Source organism: Sebastes fasciatus, chromosome 18 (assembly GCF_043250625.1).
Source record: "Sebastes fasciatus isolate fSebFas1 chromosome 18, fSebFas1.pri, whole genome shotgun sequence".
In the NCBI taxonomy this organism is placed as follows: Eukaryota; Metazoa; Chordata; class Actinopteri; order Perciformes; family Sebastidae; genus Sebastes; species Sebastes fasciatus.
In genome coordinates this window covers 28,167,892-28,193,864 of record NC_133812.1, presented here as the reverse complement: position 1 = coordinate 28,193,864, position 25,973 = coordinate 28,167,892, and the positions used below count along the sequence as shown (strand labels likewise).

The 25,973-nt window shown below is 40.7% G+C and overlaps 1 protein-coding gene across 5 annotated transcripts in view; it reads left to right on the top strand.

The window, feature by feature from the left end:
• The first annotated feature begins 5,958 nt into the window (after positions 1-5,958).
• Positions 5,959-25,973, top strand: part of mei4 (meiosis-specific, MEI4 homolog (S. cerevisiae)) — a 93,138-nt gene continuing 73,123 nt past the window's right edge. For 4 of the 5 annotated variants that reach the window (XR_012591450.1, XM_074615987.1, XM_074615988.1 and 1 more), the window contains exons 1-4: positions 5,961-6,125; positions 9,503-9,748; positions 12,090-12,613; positions 25,282-25,413. Coding sequence is in view for 4 of the 5 variants with exons in the window: in XM_074615987.1 (XP_074472088.1) it covers positions 6,098-6,125; positions 9,503-9,748; positions 12,090-12,613; positions 25,282-25,413 (930 nt within the window). In the remaining variant the exon portion in view is untranslated. Of the gene's footprint in view, positions 6,126-9,502; positions 9,749-12,089; positions 12,614-25,281; positions 25,414-25,973 lie in introns of all 5 variants that reach the window. The other variant, XM_074615985.1, reaches the window with a different exon arrangement.

The window sequence follows — 25,973 nt, the reverse complement described above, 5'->3', positions numbered from 1 at the left end:
AGAATAAGAATATATATAGTATATATACATATACTATATATAAAGAGAGAGAGAGAGAGAGAGAGAGAGACTGTATACAGGGGCGGAGTGGAGGGGTGGCTTCTGGGGCTCCAGCCCCAAATGTTTTCTCAAAAACCTTGAATCTTTTAGGTTTTTAAAATACATTTACCTTCAGCCGATTAAAACTGTTATCAGGCGATTAAATATACGTTATCGGTGGTTATATAAGCACCACTGATGTGACAAACGTCACGTAACGAATGTCACGCAACGAACATCACATAACGAACATCACGTAACGAACATCACGTAACAAACGTCACGTAACGAACATCATGTAACGAATGTCACGTAACGAGCGTCACTAATGTAACTTACAAAATAAAACACCGGTCTCCTGGTTAAGAGTCCGGTGTTTGTTGGACCCGCCCACCATGGCCGATTAATCGCATGTTCTTTATCTGTTCAAAATGTATCTTAAAGAGAGATTTGTCAAGTATTTGATACTCTTATCAACATGGGAGTGGACAAATATGCTGCTTTATGCAAAATGTATGTATATATTCATTATTGTAAATCAATTAATAACACAAAACAATGACAGATAAATTAAAGCGGCTCCATCTCCAGCAGCATCAGCAGCAACTATCCAACAATCAGACGACAGGTGTTGCCACAAAGACGCATTTCTGCCTCCTCCTCTTCATCTTCATCTTATCTTCACATTTTGAAGGAAATGTCCGTAAACTTAAAGGTCCCATATCGTTCTAATTTTCAGGTTAATTCTTGTATTTTGTGTTTCTTCTAGAACATGTTTACATGCTGTAATGTCTGTCTAAATATACCTGTATTCACCCTCTGTCTAAAACGCTCTGTTTTAGTGCATTTCAATGGAATTGCAATGGAATTGCGTTGCTAGGCAACAGTTTGGGTCCATGTTTACTTCCTGTCAGCTGATGTCATTCACATACACTGCAACAGGAAATAATCTGGGAAACATTTAGAATGTTTACGTTTAAAAGCGTGTAATGGTCTAAATATTGTATATTTGTGACATCACAAATGGACAGAAATCCTAACGGATTACGCAATTTCTGAATGTGGGCTGTGTGTATTTCTCCGTATATTGAGCATTTTGATAGTTTAACAGTATTTATATAGCACTTATAACTGCTTTATAATATAAAAGACATGAAAATCTCACTTTTTACAATATGGGACCTTTAAGAGAAAATGCTCTGGTCATTTTCTGCCAGGACATTATCTGTATTTCTACGTATTTTTTTCTAAGAGTGTTCATCTCCGTCAGTGAGTGGAGTTTGCTCAGTTGTCTACTCTACAAAACATAGCAGAAGATTCAGAGGATCCAGAGGATCCAGAGGTTTCAGAGGACGTGACCTCACCTGGTAGCTTATCTGAGAGGAGATAACATCAGCTGATAACATCGTTCATGCCTCTGTATCAGTCAGGTCTCTGCTCGCTGGTGGCTCGTATCCTTTGTACCTGGTTGTCCTTCAGATGTGTCCAATAAAGAGCTCTTTAAAATCTCTCTCTGTGTGTGTCACATCCTTTCTCCATCTCTCACTCTCTAACAATAATAAGAAATATGAGCTGCAACTAAATGATTATTATTTTTCATGATCAACGTGACGTCTGACCGTCCAACACCAAAAGATATTCAGTTCATCAGCATAGAAAGAAGAAAATATTCACATTTTAGGAGCTGGAACTGGAGACTTCTCTGCATATTTGCTTGAAAAATTACTCGAATGATTAAAAAAGAAAAAAAAGAAATGTAAATCATGTACATAATGCTACAATATAAACAAAATATATATATAAAAAAATATGAATAATTACTCAAATTTAAAATAATAAAATGAGAATATATGAAATATGTACAAATATTTGCATTAAGATGTGCAATATATAACCAGTGTATAAATATAAAATATAAAATATAATAATAAATAAATAAATAAATAAATAAATCAATAAATCAATAAATAAATAAATAAATAAATAAATCAATAAATAAATAAATAAATAAAATATAAATGCCAGAATGGTATAAATAAGAATTAAATAAGAATATTTCTTGAATGTACAGTATAAATAAATGCAGTATTAATGACAGTGAGTATTGCACAGTTGAATTATTGCAAAAATTATTGTACAGTTGAGTTAAGTCATTAAAATGAATAAAATATTAATAACATTAGCACTTATAACAATCAGCAATTACAAGGTGCTTTACAAAAGACAAAAATAAAAAATACACAACAAAAACATTTTAATTAAATAGGACAAAATGAGGAAAATAATATCAATATAAAATAAAATACCAATATACAGTACATATATACATAGATATTCAATTATCAATTATGAATCCCCAGTACATGCATGGTGGAAGATTTACTGGTGGAAGAAACAATACCACAGTGTAAAAAAATACTCTGTCTTGTATTTAAAATTCTACTTAAGTAAAAGTATTAATACCACACTGTGAAAATACTCCACTACAAGTAAAAGTCCTGCATTTAAAATCATACTTTTTGTGCATTTTCTTTAATCTTTCCATGCATCCTTCCATTTAACCCATTAGTGCCCAAAGACTATATTTAGTATGATAAGAAAAAGTGTTTATTACATGTTTTCCATATGAAATATGTTTTTTTTCACTGCACATGTGTGCATATCTTTGATATTCAACTTGTTATGAGTTCATAGACACCAAATACTTGATTGTGCTCCTTGTAGTTTCTGAGATACAGACATTTTCTTATATCTAGTCTTTGTGCACACGACTGTTTTTTCCTAAAATATAATAGAGTATATAGAAAATAGCAGTAGTCATGTGTCCAAATACTAGATATAGTAAAACTTTTCAGCCGGTTTGACCAATTGTTTCTGTGAAATTTCTTCACATTTGTGCTTTAGTCAGTCTATCGGCGCCTTCACAGGTATCCCAGCATTCCTTCTGTTTCTCAAACAATATTAATATTTGAAGTAAATTAGCAGCGTGCCCGGTAAATATTTGTTCTGGAGTCAGGAAGCTGTGATGCATGAAGCCGGCGAGTCGCTCCATTTTGGAAGCATTTAGAGCGTGTTGGTGAACTCAGCGACCATAATCCATCACAGCTCTGAAGCCGAACACCTGCGCTGCTGTAACTCATTATGTGTTTATTCAGACATTTAAAACTGGAGACGCACAAAACCTCCTTCAGTCAGAGAGGAAGAGAGGAAGCAGCCAACGTCGTCTACACCGACAGCAGCGTAGAGTATTTATGTAACACCTTCCTTAACAAGGTTAAAACGAGCAGCACTGAGTGAAAACAAACATTATGAAGTGTGAGTGAGACATCAGAGAACTCAGACAGCAATAAAACATCACATTAAATACATTTCAGCATGAAAAAGAAAAAGAGCATCTGAATGACATATCGTACAGACATTCATGCTTAACCAGAGATGAGTGAAATATCTTGACAACTATTTAATATTCAACCTTCAGGATGAATTGGAACAGCTTCAGTGATCTCTTAACTTTACATCTAGCGCCACAAACAGGAACATTTTAATTAGTCTAATACTTTGATTTATGACCAAATACCTGCAAAATTACTGACATTCCCATCAGCCTCAGCTGTAATTTGTTTTTAGTGCTAATTAGAAAATATTAGCCTGATAGAGGCCTGGACACACCACGACATCACACGTGTCTTGTCTTTTTTTATATATTTATTGTTATTAATGTTATTATACTGTATATATCTTATTCTAATTGTTTGTCATCACTATTATGCAGTCATATTATTTCTGTATATTAATCTCGTCTCGATGTCTAGATAGATAGATAGATAGATAGATAGATAAATACATAAATAGATAGATAAATAAATAAAAAGATAGATGAATAAATAGATAAATAAATAGATAGATAAATAGATAAATAAATAGATGAATAGATACATAATAAATATATAAATAGATGGATAGATAAATAAATAAATAAATAGATGAATAGATAAATAATAAATACATAAATAGATGGATAGATAAATAAATAAATAGATAGATAATTAGATACATAAATAGATAAATAAATAGATAAATAAATAAATAGATACATAAATAAATAAATAAATAAATAGATAAATAGATAAATAAATAAATAAATAGATGAATAGATAAATAATAAATACATAAATAGATGGATAGATAAATAAATAGATAGATAATTAGATAAATAAATAAATAAATAGATAAATAAATAGATAAATAAATACATTTAACTTTGTAGGTTTGTTGGGTCCCTTAATTCAAAACTGTTTAGCAGCTTATTATTTTTGAGGCAGAGTTGGTTGAAAAATCAGTTGGAGATTACTTTTCTTCAGCAAACTATGTTAAATTTTCAGGGTCCATACTTGCACAAACAAAGTGAGATTTCATGCATAAATAATTGATCACACTTCATTCAACGTCCACACTGCTCATCACATCCACACACTGTGATTGATGGTGCTGGCTGCTGAGTCACAAAGCGAAGCCTCGCCATCCTCCAGTGGAGCTCCTCCTGACCTTCACCTGCATGCCTGCAGGCTCTGCACTGACTGAGGGAATCACACCGTGGACACTCCCGGCCTCGCTCTGTGTGAGAGGGCGAAGGGGGCTCAGCGATCCAGCAGGACCTCTGCATCGAGCCGCTGCTTCTCCAAATGAAGAAGAGCTGCTCGGGGACACCTTCAAATACTTTACTCAACAAACAGACATCTCTGCTGACAGAGGCCTCGCTGCAGCCCGTCCTCATCCAGGATGGGAGTTTGTAGGGCGATTGACTTTTAAAGTAGGTTCTGACCAAACAGAGATTTATATTCGGTTAAGTTTTATCTGTGGGAATACTATTTGAGAATAAAAAATATATTACATGGGGCGTAGTAGAAGAGCTGTTCATACTGCACTAGTGCAAACATACCATTATTAACATGGATATTTCACCAAATCTTAAACAAGTCATGTTCAGATATTTTATTTGTGTAAAATACAAATAAGATAAGATAAAATATTCCTTTATTGGTCCCGCAGTGGGGAAATTTGTAAAATAACTCTAGGTGAAAATATACCATTACAAGTAAAAGTACTTACTTAAATGAAGAAATTGCATCTGCATAATGTGCTTATGTTGTCATTTAAAAATTGTAATAATAATAAATAATAATACATTAAAACTATTATATTATTTAGACATTTCAAATTTATTGATTTTTTTTAATTTTTTTTATTCATCTTTTAATTTCCTGACATTTTATTTGTTGTATAATAATAATAATAATAATAATAGCTTGGATTTATATAGCGCCTTTCATGAAACCCAAGGACGCTTAACAAAGACATAAATAAACACAACAAATGTAACAGAAGCTAGAGGCCATAGGCCTTGGTGAAGAGGTGGGTTTTGAGGAGTCTTTTGAAGGTGTCCAGAGATGGTGCGTTGCGGAGCTCTATGGGGAGAGAGTTCCAAAGTGTGTATAATTTATTTTATTTGTTTTATTATTTTTATACTGTGAAATATAGTTACTGGATTTTTTGTAATGAAAAATGAGAACATGTTTATGTAACTAGTGTAATGAAAATTCTAAATAAAGTATAAAAAACAACAACAACAAAAAAGTAGTAAAAAGAAGTAAAAAAAAATAAAGTAAAAAAAGAAGCATGAAAAAAGGAAATACTCAAGTAAAGTACAAGTACCTCAAAACTGTACTTGGCAGTTACGTTCATCCACTGGCTCGGTCGTGTCTAGAAGGTAACCCGCAAATAGCGAAACTTGCAAAGAATCTCGCGAGACTTGCTGCCAGAGTTACGATCATAACATAACTATCTCGCGAGAGTCCCCATAGCTTGCCAGTTCCCTTCTAGACACTACCGAGCGCCACCTGTCACCATTGTTATCATGGACGAACGCTCAGAGTCACAGGATTGTCCGGGTCACAGATTCCGGTGCAACACCTGTCCAGCCGTTAAAGCTGAATTAACGTCGTTATCGTCTTGGTTGTGAATTTTTAATGGGTCGAACAAGACGAACTGGTGCCGAGCGATGGAAACAGAGGAGGAACGTTTAAAAGGTAATTGATTCAAAAGGTAATTAATCAGTTTGAAGCGGGAACGTGACGTAACGGTGAACTCTGTTGATGTTGTATTTGGTGAGCTAACAGCTAGCTAGCATGAACTCTCTCTGTTTACTGAAGAAAAGTAATCTGCAACTGATTTTATTAACCAGCTCTGCCTCAAAAATAATAATAAGCTGCTAAACAGTTTAGAATTATAAAAATGTATTTATCTATTTATTTATTTATGTATCTATTTATTTATTTATGTATCTATCTATCCATTTATTTCTTTATTCATCTAGCACTGTTAGCTTTAGCTAGCTAACAGTGCTCAGCTAGCTGAACCGGATGTTAGCAACGAGCTAACTAGCCTAGCCAGGCTAAATGAAGACATAATGTGTATCATGACATTTAGCATTATGATTAAAGGGACTGTTTGTAACTTTAAGAATGTCTTGTTAACAGCAACACCTGTGGCCCTTAAGTCAACTAAAGTCAGCGTCGGCTCGCGCTTGTGCTCGCTCTACATAGACATGAACGAGCATCGCTCAACACTGTGACGCTACATGTCCACAGCCTCCGTCATTCCCACGCTCCCCATTCATTGGCTGTTTTCGAAACCGCATACTATACTAGTAGTACGTACTGATTTGGCCAAAATGTAGTATGTAGTATGCAGTATGCGAACAAAAGCAAAATCTCCAGTATGCCAGAAATACCCGGATGACGTACTGATTTGGAAAAATTCTCCAGTCTGCATCGGACCAGTCTATCTCGCCTACTGTATCCCACAATGCAAAGCGCCGGAACAGCACAGGCTACGGGTATAAAAACAGCAGCCAGAAGCTGCTCTTTTTTTACGTTTTCTGTAGCCATTTCATCACTAAATTCACTTCTGAACGTTTTTGAGGCGAGAAATCAACTGTGTAGATTATTAATATCGGCAGTTTTACGAAGTTAGATGGCGAATCGAACATTTGTTCCACCGTTGTCGGAGTTTAGAAGCTCCACAGAATACCGTGACAGCCAGCGAGCGCCTGCCCGGGTCGCTGCCAGCAAGCCGGGTAGTCACGCTCAGAGACCGCTATGAGCTGCTGGAGCTCTCTAGAGACCGGTCTGTAGACGAGAGGCTTTGATTTCCTTGTTGACGGATAGTTTGTTTAAATATCACAACACAGATGTCCATTATAAATTAACAGGAACCTGTGTTTATTTGCCTTTTTTCGAGTTAAAAAGCTCCACAATCACCCGCGGGCGTAGCTCGCTGGAGAGCCGGCCAGTGACGCTCACAGAGCGGCTGCAGAGCAGCAGAGTGGCGAGGGAAGATGAGAGGAGAGGAAGAGGAGAGGAGAGGAAGAGGAGAGGGAAAGAGGAGAGGAGAGAGAAGAGGAGAGGAGAGAGAAGAGGAGAGGAGAGAGAAGAGGAGAGGGAAGAGGAGAGGGGAGAGGAGAGGGAAGAGGAGAGGAGAGGAAGAGGAGAGAGAAGAGGAGAGAGAAGAGGAGAGGAGAGGAGAGGAAGAGGAGAGAGAAGAGGAGAGGGAAAGAGCAGCTTCTGACGGGGCAGAGAGGTTCCTGATGAGACAACATGTCTCTAATATCTGGAGGGAGATCAGTCCTTTTGCTGTAACTGAAAAAGCAGTTTGAGTAAAGTAAACGTTGTGGATGAATGTTTTATATTTCCCGTCTCTCCTCGTTGATGATCCTGTTTGTCGGACTTCTTTATGAGCTGTCAGAATAAATAGTTTAAACCTGCAGTATCTTATAAAGTAAACAAGCACAACATAAACAACAAAATCAAAGTTGTATTTTTTGATAATATTGTAATAGTGGTACAAGTTAGTTTTTTTGTCCTGTGCTTTAAGAGCTGGTTTGAAGGCTTAAGCCTCGTCTAGCATACTGCTAAATACATCACTTTAACTGTCACATACTGCATACTACTGAGGAACGCAGTATACAGTATGTACTGTATACTGCATACTGCGCTCCTCAGTAGTATGCAGTATGCGGTTTCGAAAACAGCCTACGTCTATGTAAGCAGCCGCGCAATGCATTCTGGTAGCGCGGCGTCGCGATTCGAGAGACTAGGCGTCACGACGCCCGCTCCTCATTTGCATAAAGTTGAGGGCTCGTCTACTTTATGCAAATCACGGGCATCCGACGCGACTCGCCGCCTCTCCAAACTCCTGAGGATCTTTTAAAATAAACGTTGTCGATCCAAAATAAAGACCGATTCATCAACATGGATTATTTCTCTCCTCAAATGTTTTCAGAAACACATTTCAGTGAACTATTTACGTGAAATAAGAGAAGAAAGTTTCCAAACGAGCCTCCGGACTGGTTCCGGTTTGAAAGCTGGGAGCAGCAGCCAACGGCGGGAAAGCGTTCGTCCAATCAGGAGCCGAGTGCCTTGTTTCTAGGGACAGCACACCAAGCGTCCAATGCTGGGAAGCGTCGCGTCCCCTCGCGATAAAAAACGCCCCTGTGGACACGTACCATGAGGCGACACACGTCAGCTAAAAGCACAATATCACTCTATATTTCAGCTGCTTGGCAGTAATGTTAGCTGACCAGACGAAGGTCTCTCCATGAATCAATGCTGATCCTAGTGTTGGCTTTTCCTGCCTCAGCCTCCGGGGCTGAAGCAGGAAGAGAAACGTTATCGTCTCCCGACTGCGCCCGCAGGGAGACACCAGCATCCGGTCGGAGACGATAACGTTTCTCTCTGCGGAGCCCCGTCACTTCACAAGACACGGGAAACCTCTGTTGGTCTGGAGGAGCTGCAGCAGTTATTTCTGCACAAACGTCCACTGTACATTCACTAGATATTCTCAGAGCTACTAACTCTCCTGCAGTGTGGAGTGAGCAGCATGCACGTGAGAGGTGGAGCCAGAACGCGAGAACGCGCACGGTGTGTGAGTGAAGACAGGCAGAGGAGCGGTGACTCCAGCCACACGCGAGCGCGCATGGGATCCCGACCCGGTACAATTATACGCTTAAAAAGTTACAAACAGTCCCTTTAATGATATTGCGACAGACAAAAAATGAAACAAACAAATCAGTCGCTGAAAAGCTGGAATTAAATGATTTTGATCCAAAAGATTGCAGATTAATTTCGGCTATTTGAGTAATAGTTTCAGCTCCACACATGTTTTTGTCGACTGATAAGTTTCTGTTTTTTGCCGTACACCTCAGTAAAACAACACATTATTTTGAGGGTTTATTCTCTTGTAAAACATGTATTTGGCTGAATTTGAAGGTTCTCTGTGGATGTTTTGTTGGTTGACTTCCCTAAAACTGCCCTCCTCCTCTTTCTCCTCTTTCTCCTCTTTCTCCTCCTCTTCCTCCTCCTCCTCCTCCTCCTCCTCCTCCTCCTCCTCCTCCACTCTGTTTTAGGAGCGAGTCGTGCAGAGTGGTTTTTCTTCAAAGCCAGAGTCGCCCTGACAGTGGCCATCATAAAGAAGAAGCCGTCGGGTATGAGTGGCAGAGAGCACGCCGAGGCTTTGGCCTGCAGGTTGAAGAGCCAGGATGAAAGCTGGAAGGAGAAAGCCCAGGGGCTGCAGCAGGAGGTGCTGAGCCTGCAACACGAACTACTCATCACCAGAGCGACGGCGAACACAAAGAGCAGCACGGAGGCAGCAGGTAGGACTTTCTCCATCTATGTAAGTTACTAAACATTAATATTAGTCTCATATAAGTAGAATGATTGGAACAGGAAGATACTACGAATGTCGGGAAACCTTTTATATCATCATAAACAGGTTGTTAAAAGGTTCACCCTTGAAAAGCAGTGGTGGAATCCAACTCAAATACTTCTTTAACTACAAATTTGAGGTACTTGTACAGTACTTGAGTATTTCCATTTTATGCCATATTGTACTTCTCCTCCACTACATCGCAGAGACAAATCTAGTACTTTTTTACTCCACCACATTTGTCTGACAGCTTTAGTTTAGGGCCGTCAGGGCTGTCAAAGTTAACGCGATAATAACGCAAATTAATTTTAATGCCACTGAATTTTGTAACACATTAACACAACTTAGGCTGCAGCAGGCTCAGTTTTAGTCTTTAGTTTCAGTTTTTTAGTCGTACTAGCTGAAGTCGTGAAGGAGGTTAAATAACACTTGTGCTAAATTTTGGCGAGGAAAAACTGTCATGTCCATTTTCAAAGGGGTCCCTTGACCTCTGACCTCCAGATCAGTGAATGAAAATGGGTTCTATGGGTACCCACGAGCATAAGTAGCATGCATAATTCCCAGAAGTAACCTGACCAGGTATCTAAACATCAAACAAGTCCATGACATGATAAGCATGAGCATACAGCATGAATATAATAACATGTTCACATTAACCTCATCTATATCCATTATAAAACGGGCAGTAATTATTATATACTAAAATAAAATCATTCTGGTGAGCATGAATAGAAACACTGCTCCATAGTAGAGGTCTAAAACTCCACAGGGATCCTCACAGACGGTTTTATACATGCAGCCCTGATGGGAGGATCTGGATCTGGACTGAGTGATGATGGGGGTCTGATGAGGATCTGGACTGAGTGATGAAGAGGGGTGTGATGAGGATCTGGACTGAGTGATGAAGAGGGGTGTGATGAGGATCTGGACTGAGTGATGAAGAGGGGTGTGATGAGGATCTGGACTGAGTGATGAAGAGGGGTGTGATGAGGATCTGGACTGAGTGATGAAGAGGGGTGTGATGAGGATCTGGACTGAGTGATGAAGAGGGGTGTGATGAGGATCTGGACTGAGTGATGAAGAGGGGTGTGATGAGGATCTGGACTGAGTGATGAAGAGGGTTGTGATGAGGCTGGTTACAAAAGTCTGAAATATCATTTTTTCCAGTGATGTTTGTTGTAAAATGTTTCAGAACTCTGACCTAAACTGAACTGAACCCCTTTCAAAGTGGACATAACAGTTTTTCCTCGCCAAAATTTAGCCTATCTTTGGAGCGTTATTTAGCCTCCTTCCCGACATGGTTGGTACCGATGGATTCTTTAGGTTTTCTAGTTTCATATAATGCCAGTATCTTCACTCTAGCTTTAAAACTGAGGCGCTACAACCTAAAAATCACAAGTTGCGTTAATGCGTTAAAGAAATTAGTGGCATTAAAATGAATTTGCATTAACGCGTTATTAATACATAAACTTTGACAGGCCTAATTGTTATATACAGCGGTGAAGTGCTGACAAAAATGTGATATGAATATCAATAAATTGGTGCACTTGGTAAATAACTGTTGTTCGTATTGTCCCGATTGGTTTTCTTTGATATCTTTCATACTTGAACTGATGCATTCTGTCTTAAAAAGTCTTAATTGTAATTTAATGCTCTCTGCAGAAACTCTGTTTACTTTGCAAAGTTCACAGAACACATCATTTTGAAATTAGATATGCTCATTTGTATTTACACCTTTCATATCTCTAGTATTTAGAGGTTCATCTTTATCTTGTCAAATGTCACGACCGGTTTAAATTATCATCATTTGTTTCTTCGGAGTAGATGTCACCGTCTCCCGGTGGAGAATATGTCATTTTGAAACACACACAGTTATAACTAGTGAAGCCTTTATGACAGCGTTTGTTAAATCTAAAACCTCGAGGGCTGAGGGAGAGACGCTGAGACGTTTAGGGCTGCAGCCTGAGAACATGATTCATAGAAATATGAGTTGCCACCACAATAATTTAGATTTTAAAAGCACACTGGTGTGATTGTAGAGACTGAAAATACAACATCATGGTTTACCTTCACATATTCTTGTTTAAAACACATCTATACTGATTTAATAAAATGCATATTTGTGTGAAAATACAGAAAATGAATGTTTTATTCCGACTTCAGTTTTCTCATTTTATATTTAATCACCAGAAAAACAGTTTACTTACAGAGAAAATGTGAAAGTATAATTTTCCTCCAAAACAACATTACACAGGTAAAACGAGACTTTTCTGTGTGAAATCTTCCAGGTAATGACGACACCATGGACAACGCTTCACAGGATCTGTTTGGTCCAGGAAGTGAGGCGTACAGCGCAGACCTTCAACCAGGCTCAGAGACTCCTGAACTCCTGCCTGAACTCCTGCAGCAGGACACCCAACCTGCCATCACGTTCCCTCAGCCGCCTCTTTCCTCCAGTCCTCGTGGGAAAGCCATGCTCGCTCACGGGCAGTTCCTCCAGTCGCTGTGCTCCCTCCACCGAGTAGAGGGGAACAACAGAGGCCTGGAGTCACTGTGGTTCAGCCCTGACGGGGGTGCGGGGTCAGAGTTGGTGGAGTCTGTGTGCCAGCTCCTGGACTCTGTGGTGGCAGCGTGCAGGGACCCCTCTCCGCTGGGACCTTGTGAGCTGGTCCTGCAGGCCTGCCAGGTGGCGGCCCGAGCGATGGACCTGTTCTGCTCTCAGAGGCTGCCGTCAGTAGAGTTCAAGAGACGTGTGGAGGAGTCGCTGAGGGAGCTGACGGAGCTGCTGCTGCACAGTGATCAGCTCAGCAGGGTGAGTAATAAAAACCCCGGGGAGGGAACGTTTCCATTCACACAATATTACCTCCAGTTAGAGCCGTTCAATTAAAGATATAGAAATAGGTATTTTCTTTTTAATTTATAAGGGACATGTAATGTTTTATTCTTCTGCTGAATATAATCCATCAATCTGATTTCCATAGATGTATTTAGTATCTACAGTTCCCTTTGTTAACACCTTATTTTGAAAAGCGGACGTAGTCCCACGTGTCTACTTCCTGTAACTTCTCCAAGGTGGTCTCTAGCTCTCCCGTCAGCTCCGTTCTCTTTATCCATCCATGGTCAGCTCCATCGGGGCCGTTTCAATGCAGAGAACAGACATGTCAGTATCTGGGTGCTCTACAGTCGTAGCGTCGGCACATTTGACCACGGAGACGAGAGCGACGGCCGGCTCCACCGCAACGTTACCTCGATACGATAACGTTTCCTGTCCGTGATAGAGTTAGCATGCAGCTTTAGCCGTGATGTCTAGCTCTGCTTTTCCTGTCAATGTGTGAAACCCAAAGTGTTTCCATCCTTTACTGGATGTGTAGTGTTTACCACGCTGGATTTAACATGTGAGGGTGCAGGTCGTATCCACGCTGACCCCCCAACGTTTTACACTCTCTGAGGTTTGTTTTGGTTGACGGATACGGAACGGATATGACGTCACGTTACTCAGACTACAACAATAAGAGCGGTAACTTCCTTCTACCTCCACATAGACTCAGATGAAGCAAATATATTGATTTTGACATTAAAAAATCGATTTCAAAATCGTAAAACAAAAAATTCCGATGCATAGGTGAATCCATTTTTTTTCTCCCACCCCTAATAATAATAATAATGATTATATAATATATGTACATATTCATTGAAAATCCAGTTTCTTCAACATTTTCCTACACATGCCATCACTTGTGGCATTGTTACTACGGAAGTTCTTTTAATGTGCTTAACTTAATGTGTATATATTTATCCTTTCATATCAAACATCTCAGTCAGCTCCTGGACTTTAAAGGTGTTTTAAAAAGATTTCATCTCTCACACAGACAACAGCGTCTGTGGCATGACACTAGTATACAAGGTAAAATTTACACTAAGTAAAAACTAAAGAGATAAAGCATGGACAGATTAAATCAGAGGGATCGTTCTGAGCATGCTGTAGGTGCAGATTATTAAAATATTAAATTAAATATTCAAATGAACCTTGCATGGTGGAAAGAGAAAAGCATAATGGACATGAGATTCAGGCTGCAGAGGCTGGTTTTTGATTGACAGTGGGATTATTATTATTATCAGGGACCTTCTGTCTTTACTCTACAGATTAAAGATGCAGCAGATTAAATCTCCATATTGTTAGCTGTTCTTTCTCTCACCACTGGACATCCCCTGGGTAATATTAGTCCTTTACAAATAGGGCTTACGGTCCTTACATGACAGCCGCAGTAGTTGGAGTACATTAGCTTCAACCCCAAAACAAGTTTTAATACGCCCCGATTTCCCCCGAGCGTCATTAAAGATTCATGATATTTTATTTCACCACAGCAAGACAGGATTATTGGTGTTTGTGTAGAGACGTGTTGTGTTGACTCAGCTTAATGTATTCAGCTGCTGCAGCCCGTGAGCTCGTAGGCAAAATGTGAGAATTGATCATTCGTCCTCTGAAAAGCAAATAGAGTTTAATCAGAGTAAAATGGGCTGAATACATTTTATTTTTCATGATCACGCTTCAAAAGCAGCTGAAAAGAGAAGGAATCAAATACTGCTGCGGCTGCAACTAATGATTCTTTTTTCTTTTGTTTCTTCAGGTGATTAAAGTTTGTTCTATAAAATGACAGAATATAGTTAAAACTATCACAAGGTGACTTTACATTTCTTGTTTAGCCCACACCAGCAGAACAAAACCTGAAGATATTCGGTTTACAATGATGTTAAACGAAGCAAATGTTCACACTGGAGAAGCTGGGACTAGAAAGTGTTCAAACATTTTTGCACAGCAAGTCTGTTTTAACCGTCTGAGACCCAGAGTAGATCCATTTTGTCCTTTTTTAGGGAGATCCAGGGGGTCTTTAGGGGGAGGTAGCAGGGCAACAGTAGATGTCACATAGAAGTGGTGTACATCATCTGAAAGCTGGAACCTGGAGATTAATTTGAGATACAGATGTTCTAGTCATAAATCAGAAATAATCATGAAATAATAGATTACAATAAATAAGTGTATAAGGGTTAAGAACATGATGATAGAAGTTTATGATGGTCATCCCAATGCTCTATTAATACATTTTTTGGGGTTGATACCATTTGTTACACAGATTTGGTGCTAAATGTTTTTTTACCACTGGAGAATTAATAAAAAATGATCAATAATCCCTCCAAAATACCACATTAAGACACCGAGACCTTGAGGAACACCATAGAAAAAGCCATGCTGTAATTTGGGATCAAAAACTTTTGATATTTTGGAGATTTCTGCAGGAATTGCATTTTCTGGCGATCGCATAGCGAGCACATCTGTTGTGTAAACTGCTCAGAAACCCCCTTATTGTCAATCTGGCTAAGAAAGCCATCCATCCTCTGAATGCTCTAGGTCTCTAGTCTGATCCATCCATCCTCTGAATGCTCTAGGTCTCTAGTCTGATCCATCCATCCTCTGAATGCTCTAGGTCTCTAGTCTGATCCATCCATCCTCTGAATGCTCTAGGTCTCTAGTCTGATCCATCCATCCTCTGAATGCTCTAGGTCTCTAGTCTGATCCATCCATCCTCTGAATGCTCTAGGTCTCTAGTTTGATCCATCCATCCTCTGAATGCTCTAGGTCTCTAGTTTGATCCATCCATCCTCTGAATGCTCTAGGTCTCTAGTTTGATCCATCCATCCTCTGAATGCTCTAGGTCTCTAGTTTGATCCATCCATCCTCTGAATGCTCTAGGTCTCTAGTTTGTGGTTGTAAAGTTTCATGAGGCTGTGATTATCCTAGAGGTCACCACAGGTCATTTTATACAGGGAGGTCAAGTTTAAAAATATAAATTAAAAAAATGGGGTCACTACAATGTAATGTCTCCTATGGGGACTAACATCATCACACATGAATACAGTTGGCCTCATTGGATCCACCAGAGTCTCAGCTTTACAGTGAGACCCAATTTATGTAATTCAAGACTGTTTAGGGACCCCAGGATGCAGAAATATTCAAATACACCATTTTAGAATAGGCGGAAATAAGGGACCCCTTTGAAAATGGCCTTGCCAGTTTGTCCTCGCCAAAGTTTAGGTCAACTTTTGAGCGTTATTTATCCTCCTTCGTTCCAAGCTAGTATGACATGGTTGGTACCAATGGATTCCTCATGTTTTCTAGTTTCATATGAACCTAATAACCACGAGTTGCGCTAATGCTTTAAAGAAATTAGTGGAGTTAAAACAAATTTGCGTTAACGCATTATTATGGCGTTAACTTTGACAGCCCTACTTTATCTATTTTAATAATAATGATTCAAATTAATTTGAAATACGTAGTTTTAAGACAAAAACATTCACATTTTCTTGGGGGAGAACCCTAAACATCTGCACAGCACCTGAGTCCAGATGTTGGTGTGTTTGTCCGTCAATATCTGACGCTTCTGGTTTTATTTTATTTGTAAAGAAATGGTAGGTTGTTGTCACGCCACATTCAACAGAACGCTTCCCACCTTCATAATATCTCAGCTTACTACCCTTGAAACGGCATTGAGCATATTTCCATCACAATAAAGACGTCGTGAAGCTTCCTGTATCATCAGGCTTAACCTTCATTCAAGCTCACTGAGTCCATAAAGGGTAAAATTGCCCTCAACAGCCGCTCATAAAAGTCACTCACCGCCTCGCACGTGCTACCGCCATGACAGCGGCTCAGCAGCTGGGAAATGGAGATGAAAGAGAGAGCCCGAGATGACGAGGATGAAGTTATCCCATCTGGCTCTGACTAAACGCTGAGGGAACGGCTTACCCCGCTAAGATGGCTGCAGGCCATTCCTCCTTTACAGCAAACTCCCTCCCCCCTCTGTTTATCGTGACTAATAGTGAAGAAATGGAGGGTTTCTTACAAAGCGGCGACGTGACGTTAAACAGTTGTCAAAGAAAGTGATGGTAGCGGTGAGGAGGGTGTGAAATAATGAAAATTTAATGAGGGCTTCGATTAACACGGCACCGATCTGTCTCTGAGAACCTTTTAATGCTCCCACAGAGAGCCTTATAGGACAGGTTACAACCAATCACACTGATGTGGAGTAAATGAAAAGAGCCATTAGTTGGACTCAGTATGTGATTATTATTGATGGACAGTGCTTAGTTATTAAGATGGAGTTATCGTTTTAAAGGGAACATGTAATAGTGATAGATTCAGATGTGATGAATATTGTTTAAGGTACGCTCCCGTTCACTTCAGAATAAAACATTTGACTTCATGTTGGCTGCTTCTCGTGAAGCCAACTCTTATTTTGGGGGTAAGGGTATAAAAGTTTAAGAAATCCACCACAAAAGAATTTCCATTTTTTTTGTCCATTGAAGTATAAAATTGTCTTTACCTCACCTACTTTAAATGGGCACTAAAGCATACAAACCCCACTGAACAACAGACAATCATCATACAGCACCATCAGAAAACTGGTCACCATAAAAAATCAAAAATAGCTTTAAGGAAAAGACAAAACAGAAGACCTAAAGTACCGTAGAGTTGAGCTCATTATCGATTAATCTGCCGTATATTATCTCAATTAAAAGGCCTATTGCAATTTTCAGTGCCCAAGGTCTTCAAAGTAGTAGTCTTTAACTTTGACTGCCTTAGTTCAAACGTCTTGTTTTGTCAGACTCAGTTTACGGTCATGTAAGACAAGGAAAAGCAGCAAATTCTCACATTTTGAGAGGCTGGAAATTCAGAATTTTTGCATGAAAAATGAATTAAACTATTAAAAAACAATTATCAAAAAAGCTGGCAATTAATTTTAGTCAACTGAGACCAAAACGACCAATTAGTCGACTGATTGACTAACGGGAAATTCAATCCAGAGCAGCGATGAAGTGCTGCCTGCGGCGAGCTGCGGTCGTTTGATTCAGCGGCGAAGTGCGGCAAACTAAAAGTTGAGAAAAGTTGAACTTTTAGCAGCGAAGAATTAGTAAGCAGATCCTTTTGAATCTGGCGTAAGAGTGGGCAGCTATAATGTTCCATGTCCAGAGGTAGTGAGACTGCCATTCTCCATCTTGACTCGTTAACGTGTGAATCCCCGTCGACACCTTCCATCCCTCATGATGTAAACATCTCAACAGGTCCCTGAAGCTGTGAGCACCTGTAGGTCTGTATTTTTAAAACGCCGTTCAGTAAACCTCCCTGTAATCATCTCTTGTCGTCCTGTTGTGATGAACGGGGAGACTCCCACCAGATTTGTCGGTAAATTTATATGCAAATTCGCTCCTTTTCATCGCAGCACCTTAAAGAGTGGTCTGCGTGTTCGGAGGCAGATTACACACCGGTACCGTTTAAAGTGAAACTCCTCTCTTTGATACTGCTACCGTTTGATATCACCAATCCGTGATGCTCAATGCATGTGTAATTAATGTGTTTGAAGTGCTCTGCCTACCTCATCTCCTCCTTTTTAGTGAGTTTTATGTTATTTTTTTTGCAGAATGCATTTTGACAAGGCCTCAGTGAAGGGCTGTGAACTCGTTCCTCTGAGTCAAATGTGGGCATCTACAGGCTTTTTAAAATGTGATCATTCAGCTGTGGGTGTTATGGGTCACTGATCTCAGCTCAGCCTGTTGCTCTAAATGCAACACCTTGTGTCTGCTTCACATTTTTGGTCTAATACCGCGCCTGGAGAAATTGCTTTCTCTGCCTATTCTATTATGGATGCCCCGTTGTCTGGTGGGTGGACTACAGTCCAAACATGTCAGCTTTAGGAAGAAGGTTTTGCACATTGATTCTGAGGAACGGAAAGCTGTTGTTGTTTTACATCTTTGAAACATTTCTGAACCAAACTGATGAGCTTCTGATACGTAATGTATACCACATATACATATACCTAACAACAAAACGAGCCAAAGAACTCAAGGAACTGTATACTGTTGATAGTTTTACAGAAGCAACAACAGAATCTCCTGTTTTTGTATTTTATTGCCACCATGTGAGGTGTGGCATGACTATCCTGCTCACAACTTGTTCCACTTGAATTATTTCGCTGAAGGTTGAAGTGGCTGAAGTCTCTCCTCCTCTGCCTGCTTGCCTTCACTGACACAAGCCGCACGCGTTCTCGCTGTCTCGCTCCACCTCTAGACGTGAACGTGCGTTCACTCCACACTGCAGAAGAGTTAGTTTAGCTCTGAGAATATCTAGTGAACGTTCAGTGGACGTTTGTGCAGAAATAACTGCTGCAGCTCCTCCAGACCAACAGAGGTTTCCCGTGTCTTGTGAAGTGACGGGGCTCCGCAGAGAGAAACGTTATCGTCTCCCACCAAAACTCCGGTGTCTCCCTGTGGGCGCAGTTAGGAGGCGATAACGTTACTCACTGCGGAGCCCCGCTGCTTCAGAGCCTCGCTGCTTCAGAGCCCCGCTGCTTCAGAGCCCCGGCACCGACGCTGAAGCAGGAAAAGCCAACACTAGGATCAGCATTGATTCATGGAGAGACCTTGGTCTGGTCAGCTAACATTACTGTCAAGCAGCTGAAATATAGAGTGATATTGTGCTTTTAGCTGACGTGTGTCGCCTCACTGTTTTGAGCGATGCTCGTACATGTCTATTTAGAGCGAGCAAGCGCGAGCTCGACGCTGACTTTCATTGACTTATCGGCCACAGGTGTCGCTGTTAACAAGCATTTCTGAAAGTTACAAATAGTCCCCTTTAAGAATGTCTTTTAAGTATTTTTTATTCTTGTTTTATCGAATCTGTCTTGACCTCGTCTTTTATCAGCTGGTATGGATGCTTTCCCTCAAAAACAGAAACCTGTTGCAGCGCATAGTCAAAGTGTGCAGCAAAATTGCAGGTACGGCCCTTAATGACTTGACTCCTCTGTTCCAAAGCAGGACCTTGAAGAAGGTTCAGTCAGTCCTAGCTGGTCCTAGCTGGTCCTAGCTGGTCATAGCTGGTCCTAGCTGATCGTAGCTGATCGTAGCTGGTCTTAGCTGATCTTAGCTGATCCTAGCCGTCCCCTGTCCATTGAGTTCAGGTTGCTCCCGTCAGGCCGCAGATACAGTTTGCCTAAATGTAGGACCAATAGGTTCAGAAATGCTTTTGTTCCGACTGCCACTGGTTTCCTAAACGATGCCCTGTAATGTTTTATGTTGTAAGCCTTTTTGTATTTATTGCTTTTAATGGCTGTGTGGTACTGCTGACTGTACAACAAATTGCCCCTAGGGGATAATAAAGTTTTCCTTGACCTCCTTGACCTTGAGAAAAAGCAATATTGGCTGTTGGTAAATGGGAACCGAACAGCGGCCTCCTGTGTCAACGTCACATCATGCTTTGTCGACCCAAACATCCAGCCAAACCTCCTGACAGATAAGAGTCCTAATTCTCATGGCCACTACAACAATTGTACAAGGCAGCAACAGTGGTTATGTCTTCCATGGTTGATGGTGGAAATGGTGGAAAGAAAAGTTGTTGGTATCTATGGAGACGAACTCCTCCTCCTCTCCGGCGCGTCTAGGTGAGTGAACACAAATGATACCGGCGTTCCAACTCGCACGAGTAAAGCGAGGCGAAAATTGGTGGGAAAGCAACAAACAACGTTTAACTGTAATTTTTGCAGTGTTTGAGCCTGCAATTTTCAGTGTAAGCAAGCACACTTACATTTTCTTCATGAAAAATGTAGTCTTTTGTGCTTTTATATCCAATTGTTTGAGTTCCAAGCCAACCACCAATTACTGTGTACTGTGTCTGTATATAACCTTCATGGATCTCTGTGTATTTCAAAGCAAAGTGTGGTTGTTAACGTCACTGCTCTGAGCTTCATGTTCACCACACTCAGGATTTTCTGCAGGATGTACAGAAGATAACCTTCTCACAAGTTTTATTTCAAAGAATTCTTCTAAAAAATTATCATTTTCTTCAACTTTCTCAAAGAGGACGTTGCAGACGACTTTGAAGATACCTGTTAATGAACTCTTTATATATCTGACGTTCAGTGAACACTCCATCAATCTGCCAGTCAAATTGATTGTTCAAGACAATCCAGATATGGAGGAGGGAGGTCAGAGATGAAGGGCGGAGGTAATTTTAATACTGGAAAGACTCCTGACAAGATCAAGGAGTGTCAGCAGAGGAAAAACCACCACTGGGAGACGTTTCTAAAACACTCTGATACCCAAACTAATCTGTCAAACACGCTGTTCGAAAACTATTTTATACTTGGATCAGGATGAGATTGTCCGGGTTACAGTGTCTTCATCAGCCACCAGTGTAAGGGATGACTAAGCACATTGTGATTATATATCATTTCTACTGTTAGGTCAGAAAATAACTCCACCTTTTAGAAAGTTTGTAAAATAGTATTTGTTTATGACAGGAAAAGCAGAGCTAGACATCACGGCTAAAGCTGCATGCTAACTCACGGACAGGAAACGTTATCGTATCGTCGTAACGTTGCGGTTGAGCCGGCCGTTGCTCTCGTCTCCGTGGTCAAATGGGCCGACGCTACGACTGTAGAGCACCCAGATACTGACATTTATGTTCTCTGCATTGAAACGGCCCCGATGGAGCTGACCATGGATGGATAAAGAGAACGGAGCTGACGGGAGAGCTAGAGACCACCTTGGAGAAGTTAGAGGAAGTAGACACGTGGGACTACGTCCACTAAGATTGATGGATTATATTCACCAGAAGTATAAATCAATGGCGGCATCTAGCGGCCGTTGTCAAAAAAGCCCTAGACTCTTTGGTTTTAGTTTCTCTTCTAGACGTTTTGCTGCTGCAGGGAACCCATCATCATTTTTCATCTCTTTTCTAAAACCTCAGCTTTATAGTCAAACAATGAAAACGGTTGAATAAGAGTCCTCTGGAAGTGTCAGCAAAGTGCTTACAGTCGAAGTCTGTTCCATCTCGAGGAGCGATGCTGCGAGCAGCTGCAATTTGCCCAGCGGCAGGTCCTTCCTTCACCGCCGCCGCTCTCACGTCCACGACCGCAGCGCTCTTTTTTTCCTTCTGGCTCGGTTTCTCAGACACACCTGGAGGAGTTGTTACGGTCTAGGAGGAAGGAGATTGGACAAGATGAAGAGGCCAGACGATGAAATTGCAGATCCTGAATCCCAAGTGGAGTCATTCAAATGTCACTCTCCCACTGTGTTTCGTCTTGCAGGCATATTTCATGTAATAACCTTTCAGAGCGAGGAGAGCGGTTTAGTGTCTGGCTGGCCTCATCTCGCCTCGCAGCCGCCATCATCTTACCGTGTCATCCCTCTGTCTGCTGGAAGGACTTTTATTACCTTCTGCTATATTGCATCCAGCCCGCCTCATGTGTTTCAACCCCAAACAGAACGCTCAAGTACCCCTTTTATCACGCTATTCATTTCCAGACAATGCTACCCTTCACTGTTATGGATGCAGCATATGCCCGTAAACATGAAGAATGGGATTAGAAGTTATTTTAACGTAGTGCTTTGGCTGATCTTTTTATTTGAGACGTTCTGGATGTTAACCCGTTAGTGAAGAGAGGATAGATGTCAGTTTCTCCTATAGTGTGTTCCATACGTTACAGAACTCCTAAACATGGTTTTACTGACAGACATTTAGTGCTTTTCAGTCACAGTTTGAAGAGTCTTTCAACCCATGGAGGCCAGAGCTGCTGTGTTCTTCCTCCCTCCAAAATCCAGTGTACAACTAGTCTTTAAGAAGTGGAATAACATGTTCGGGCTTGAGGACTGGCTACTGCATTTAGAGTTTGTTGATTAATGAATTAGTCAACACTTTTGATACACAATAAGTCCTGCATTAAAGGCAGGGTTTACAATGTTCTCCAGTAAACGCTATTTGTTATATTGGTTGAAATGGTCTTTACACCCGACAGCGATCCATTACTGATGAGCTCTGAAAAAGGACCAGAAAAGAGCCGTCATCTGTAGCTGCTGTAATCCTGTAAAAACATCTACCAATCACTGCCTCGCGGTCCGCTTGGAAAGAACCAATCAGATGCCTCCCTGCCTCCCTGCTTGTACTCTACCCTTGGCGTGCACCAGCCTGAACTCAAAGCGCGTCGCCGCCGTAAGGTGGTATCGGGCACTTTTGCAAGTACGAGTACGAGTACATGAGCACAGTATCGGACCCGATACCCGATACTGGTATCAGTATCGGTGCATCCCTACCGCCGGTACAATAACCCTTTATTTTGATGTTTATAAAATTTACCCAAATTCACGAATATGTAGGATATTACTACTGATATTCATCACTTCACAATGTCTGCTGTATCAGCCGTGTGTTTACTACGTGTTTATTTGCATATAGAGCGGAGAAGTGAGATCGGATCACATGTGGTCAGTCAAGACGCATGTGGAGACGCATTCTAATGCCAGGTGTGAACAGCCGTACTTAAAGCTGTCCACTTGTGATCAGATTACACAGGACGCATGTTAATACCAGGTCTGAACAGGGCTTCATGGTGAATGTGTGAGAGTTTGCAGCCCTGAACATTCATGTACACCGGTGCAGGTAAAGTTGAGAATTAGGTGCATATGGACGAGGTATTCTGAGCCCTGTTTCTTGACAACGCAGCCACCATGTTTACAGAGAATGGTCAAAGGATAAAGAGAGACATGAACAGAACAGAGCCATATGAGAGAAGTGGAGAATCAGCTGATGAATGCAGTGAGAAACTGACCTCTATCACAAAATCAAAACACTTGAAACGCAGCAGCTCTTCGAGTACTTCTATAGTTTATCTGTTCTCTGAGTAAACAAGCCAGACCGGTCTAATCAGATTTGTGCACCAGAAGGCAAAGAGGTGAGAGAAGGACGGCCTCGTCAATCTGCAGTCTGAGAAAATCTGGTTAGAAAAGCTGAATAACAATCTCCTCCCTTCAATTGCTTGAAAATTATGAATTAATGTGTTGATAGGATAATCATCCAGACAATTTCACAAGATGTCCTTCCATCATTCAGCTCTCGGGTGGTAATCAGCAGCAGAGGCAATACAAAAACAAATTGAATTTTGTTTTTCTTCTCGCTCCTCTTTGCGTTGTTCACACTCTGGTTTTCTGTCTGTTCAGCTGTAAGCATCTCGCTCTGCACTTCAGAGTTGTGGAAGGTTACTAGTTGAATTCCCCCAAAACCAAATTGAAAAGCAACAATGGTTCACAACGCCCTTGAGCCAAACAATTTATCTCCAGCTGCTGCGGTGGAGCTGCCGACTGGCACGACAACAAAAGGGCAGTTTGACTGTGTTGAAAATATGAAAAACTGAGTGAATATAAATGAGGCTGTTGCTGAATGTGAGCGTGCATGCTAAGCATACTCCCTCCAGGATCAGGAAACATTACAACCTGCAGCAGCAGCCGACTGTGCTGCATCAGTTCCACATTCTCCGTCCTGCTGCCACTAATACTCACTAGAGGATTTTATTGTTGTAGTCTGAGTAACGTGACGTCATATCCGTTCCGTATCCGTCAACCAAAACAAACCTCAGCGAGCCCAAACTAGAGAGTAGTAACCGCTGGAGGGTCGTCGTGGATACGACCTGCACATGTTAGATCCAGCGTGGTAAACACTACACATCCAGTAAAGGATGGAAACACTTTGGGTTTCACACATTGACAGGAAAAGCAGAGCTAGACAGAGCAGAGCTAAAGCTGCATGCTAACTCTGTCACGGACAGGAAACGTCATCGTATCGAGGTAACGTTGCGGTCGAGCCGGCCGTCACTCTCGTCTCCGTGGTCAAATGGGCCGACGCTATGACTGTAGAGCACCCAGATACTGACATTTGTGTCCTCTGCATTGAAACGGCCCCGATGGAGCTGACCATGGATGGATAAAGAGAACGGAGCTGACGGGAGAGCTAGAGACCACCTTGGAGAAGTTAGAGGAAGTAGACACGTGAGACTACGTCTGCTTTTCAAAATAAGGTGTTAACAAAGGGAACTGTAGATACTAAATACATCTATGGAATAAGATTGATGGATTATATTCAGCAGAAGTATAAAACATTACATGTCCCTTATAGATTAAAAAGAAAACACCACTAATCTGTGAGGGAAATGTCTATATTCTTTGATTTTTAGGTTGCTGGATAATAAATAACTTCTGGCAATGACTGATATATTTGACTTCAGGACATCTCTGACTACATACATGCTGAAAATCAAACATTTTTACTGGATTCATTTAGATGTTTTCCAAAGTAAAAGTCCCTAGAAGTGTATGATTCAACTTTTTCCCCCCATGGTCTAGTGTTAAAAAAGTTAACAAAAATTGCTATAAATCATAATATCAAACATACATACATATCGAATCAGCACCCAAGTATCGTGATAGTATTGAATCAGGAAATAGGTGTATCGTCCCAGCCCTAATATTTATTATAATCAGTTTGTGATTGGTAGAATTAGAATAAATCGATCTCCAGATTTTGTTTAAGTTCTAAAGGTTAGTAAAAAGGAAAGTTTGAAGGAGTCTCTCTCAGTGACATCTTGTTTTTCCAACCCTCAGCTCCGGGCTGCAGAGAAGCTGATGGAGTACCTGATAACGCTGGGGAGCTGCAACATGTCAAAGTCTTTTCTTATTCGTCACATCCTCTCTCTAATCAGCAGCCTGGCTGATCAGCTCTGGCAGGCCTTCCAGGTAAATACCCCCACAGCTTCACCACACCTGCTCCTGCATTCACATCACTCTCCTCCTCCTCCTCCTCTTCTTCTTCTTCTTCTTCTTCTTCTTCTTCTTCTTCTTCTTCTTTCTCCTCTGGCTCGGTGACAGCGTTGATCCCTCCACTGATGTTCATATAAACATCAGTTTTGCATTCAAATCATATTGAGATCATGAATATCTTCTCTCACTGTCTCGGTTTATTTCTCCCCCACCGTCTCCCTTTCTCTCTTTCATACACCCAATTCAATTAGAAACATCCCAAAGCATAACATCATAAAACCATTACATGCACAATGGAAAACACATCATATTTATAAGCATACAAAGCTCCATATTTGCATCAAACAACCAAAGATAAACTGTTAGATATATATGTTATTGCAACCCACAAAGAGTGCAGTCAGACAACCAAATACACAGTTTGCCATGTCAATATCAATGATGATGACGTCAAGGTAAGTAGGTCCTCTTGTTATCCCCAACGACGATTGAATACATGTCAATCAAATATTTCTGAACTTATTTTTTGACCGTAA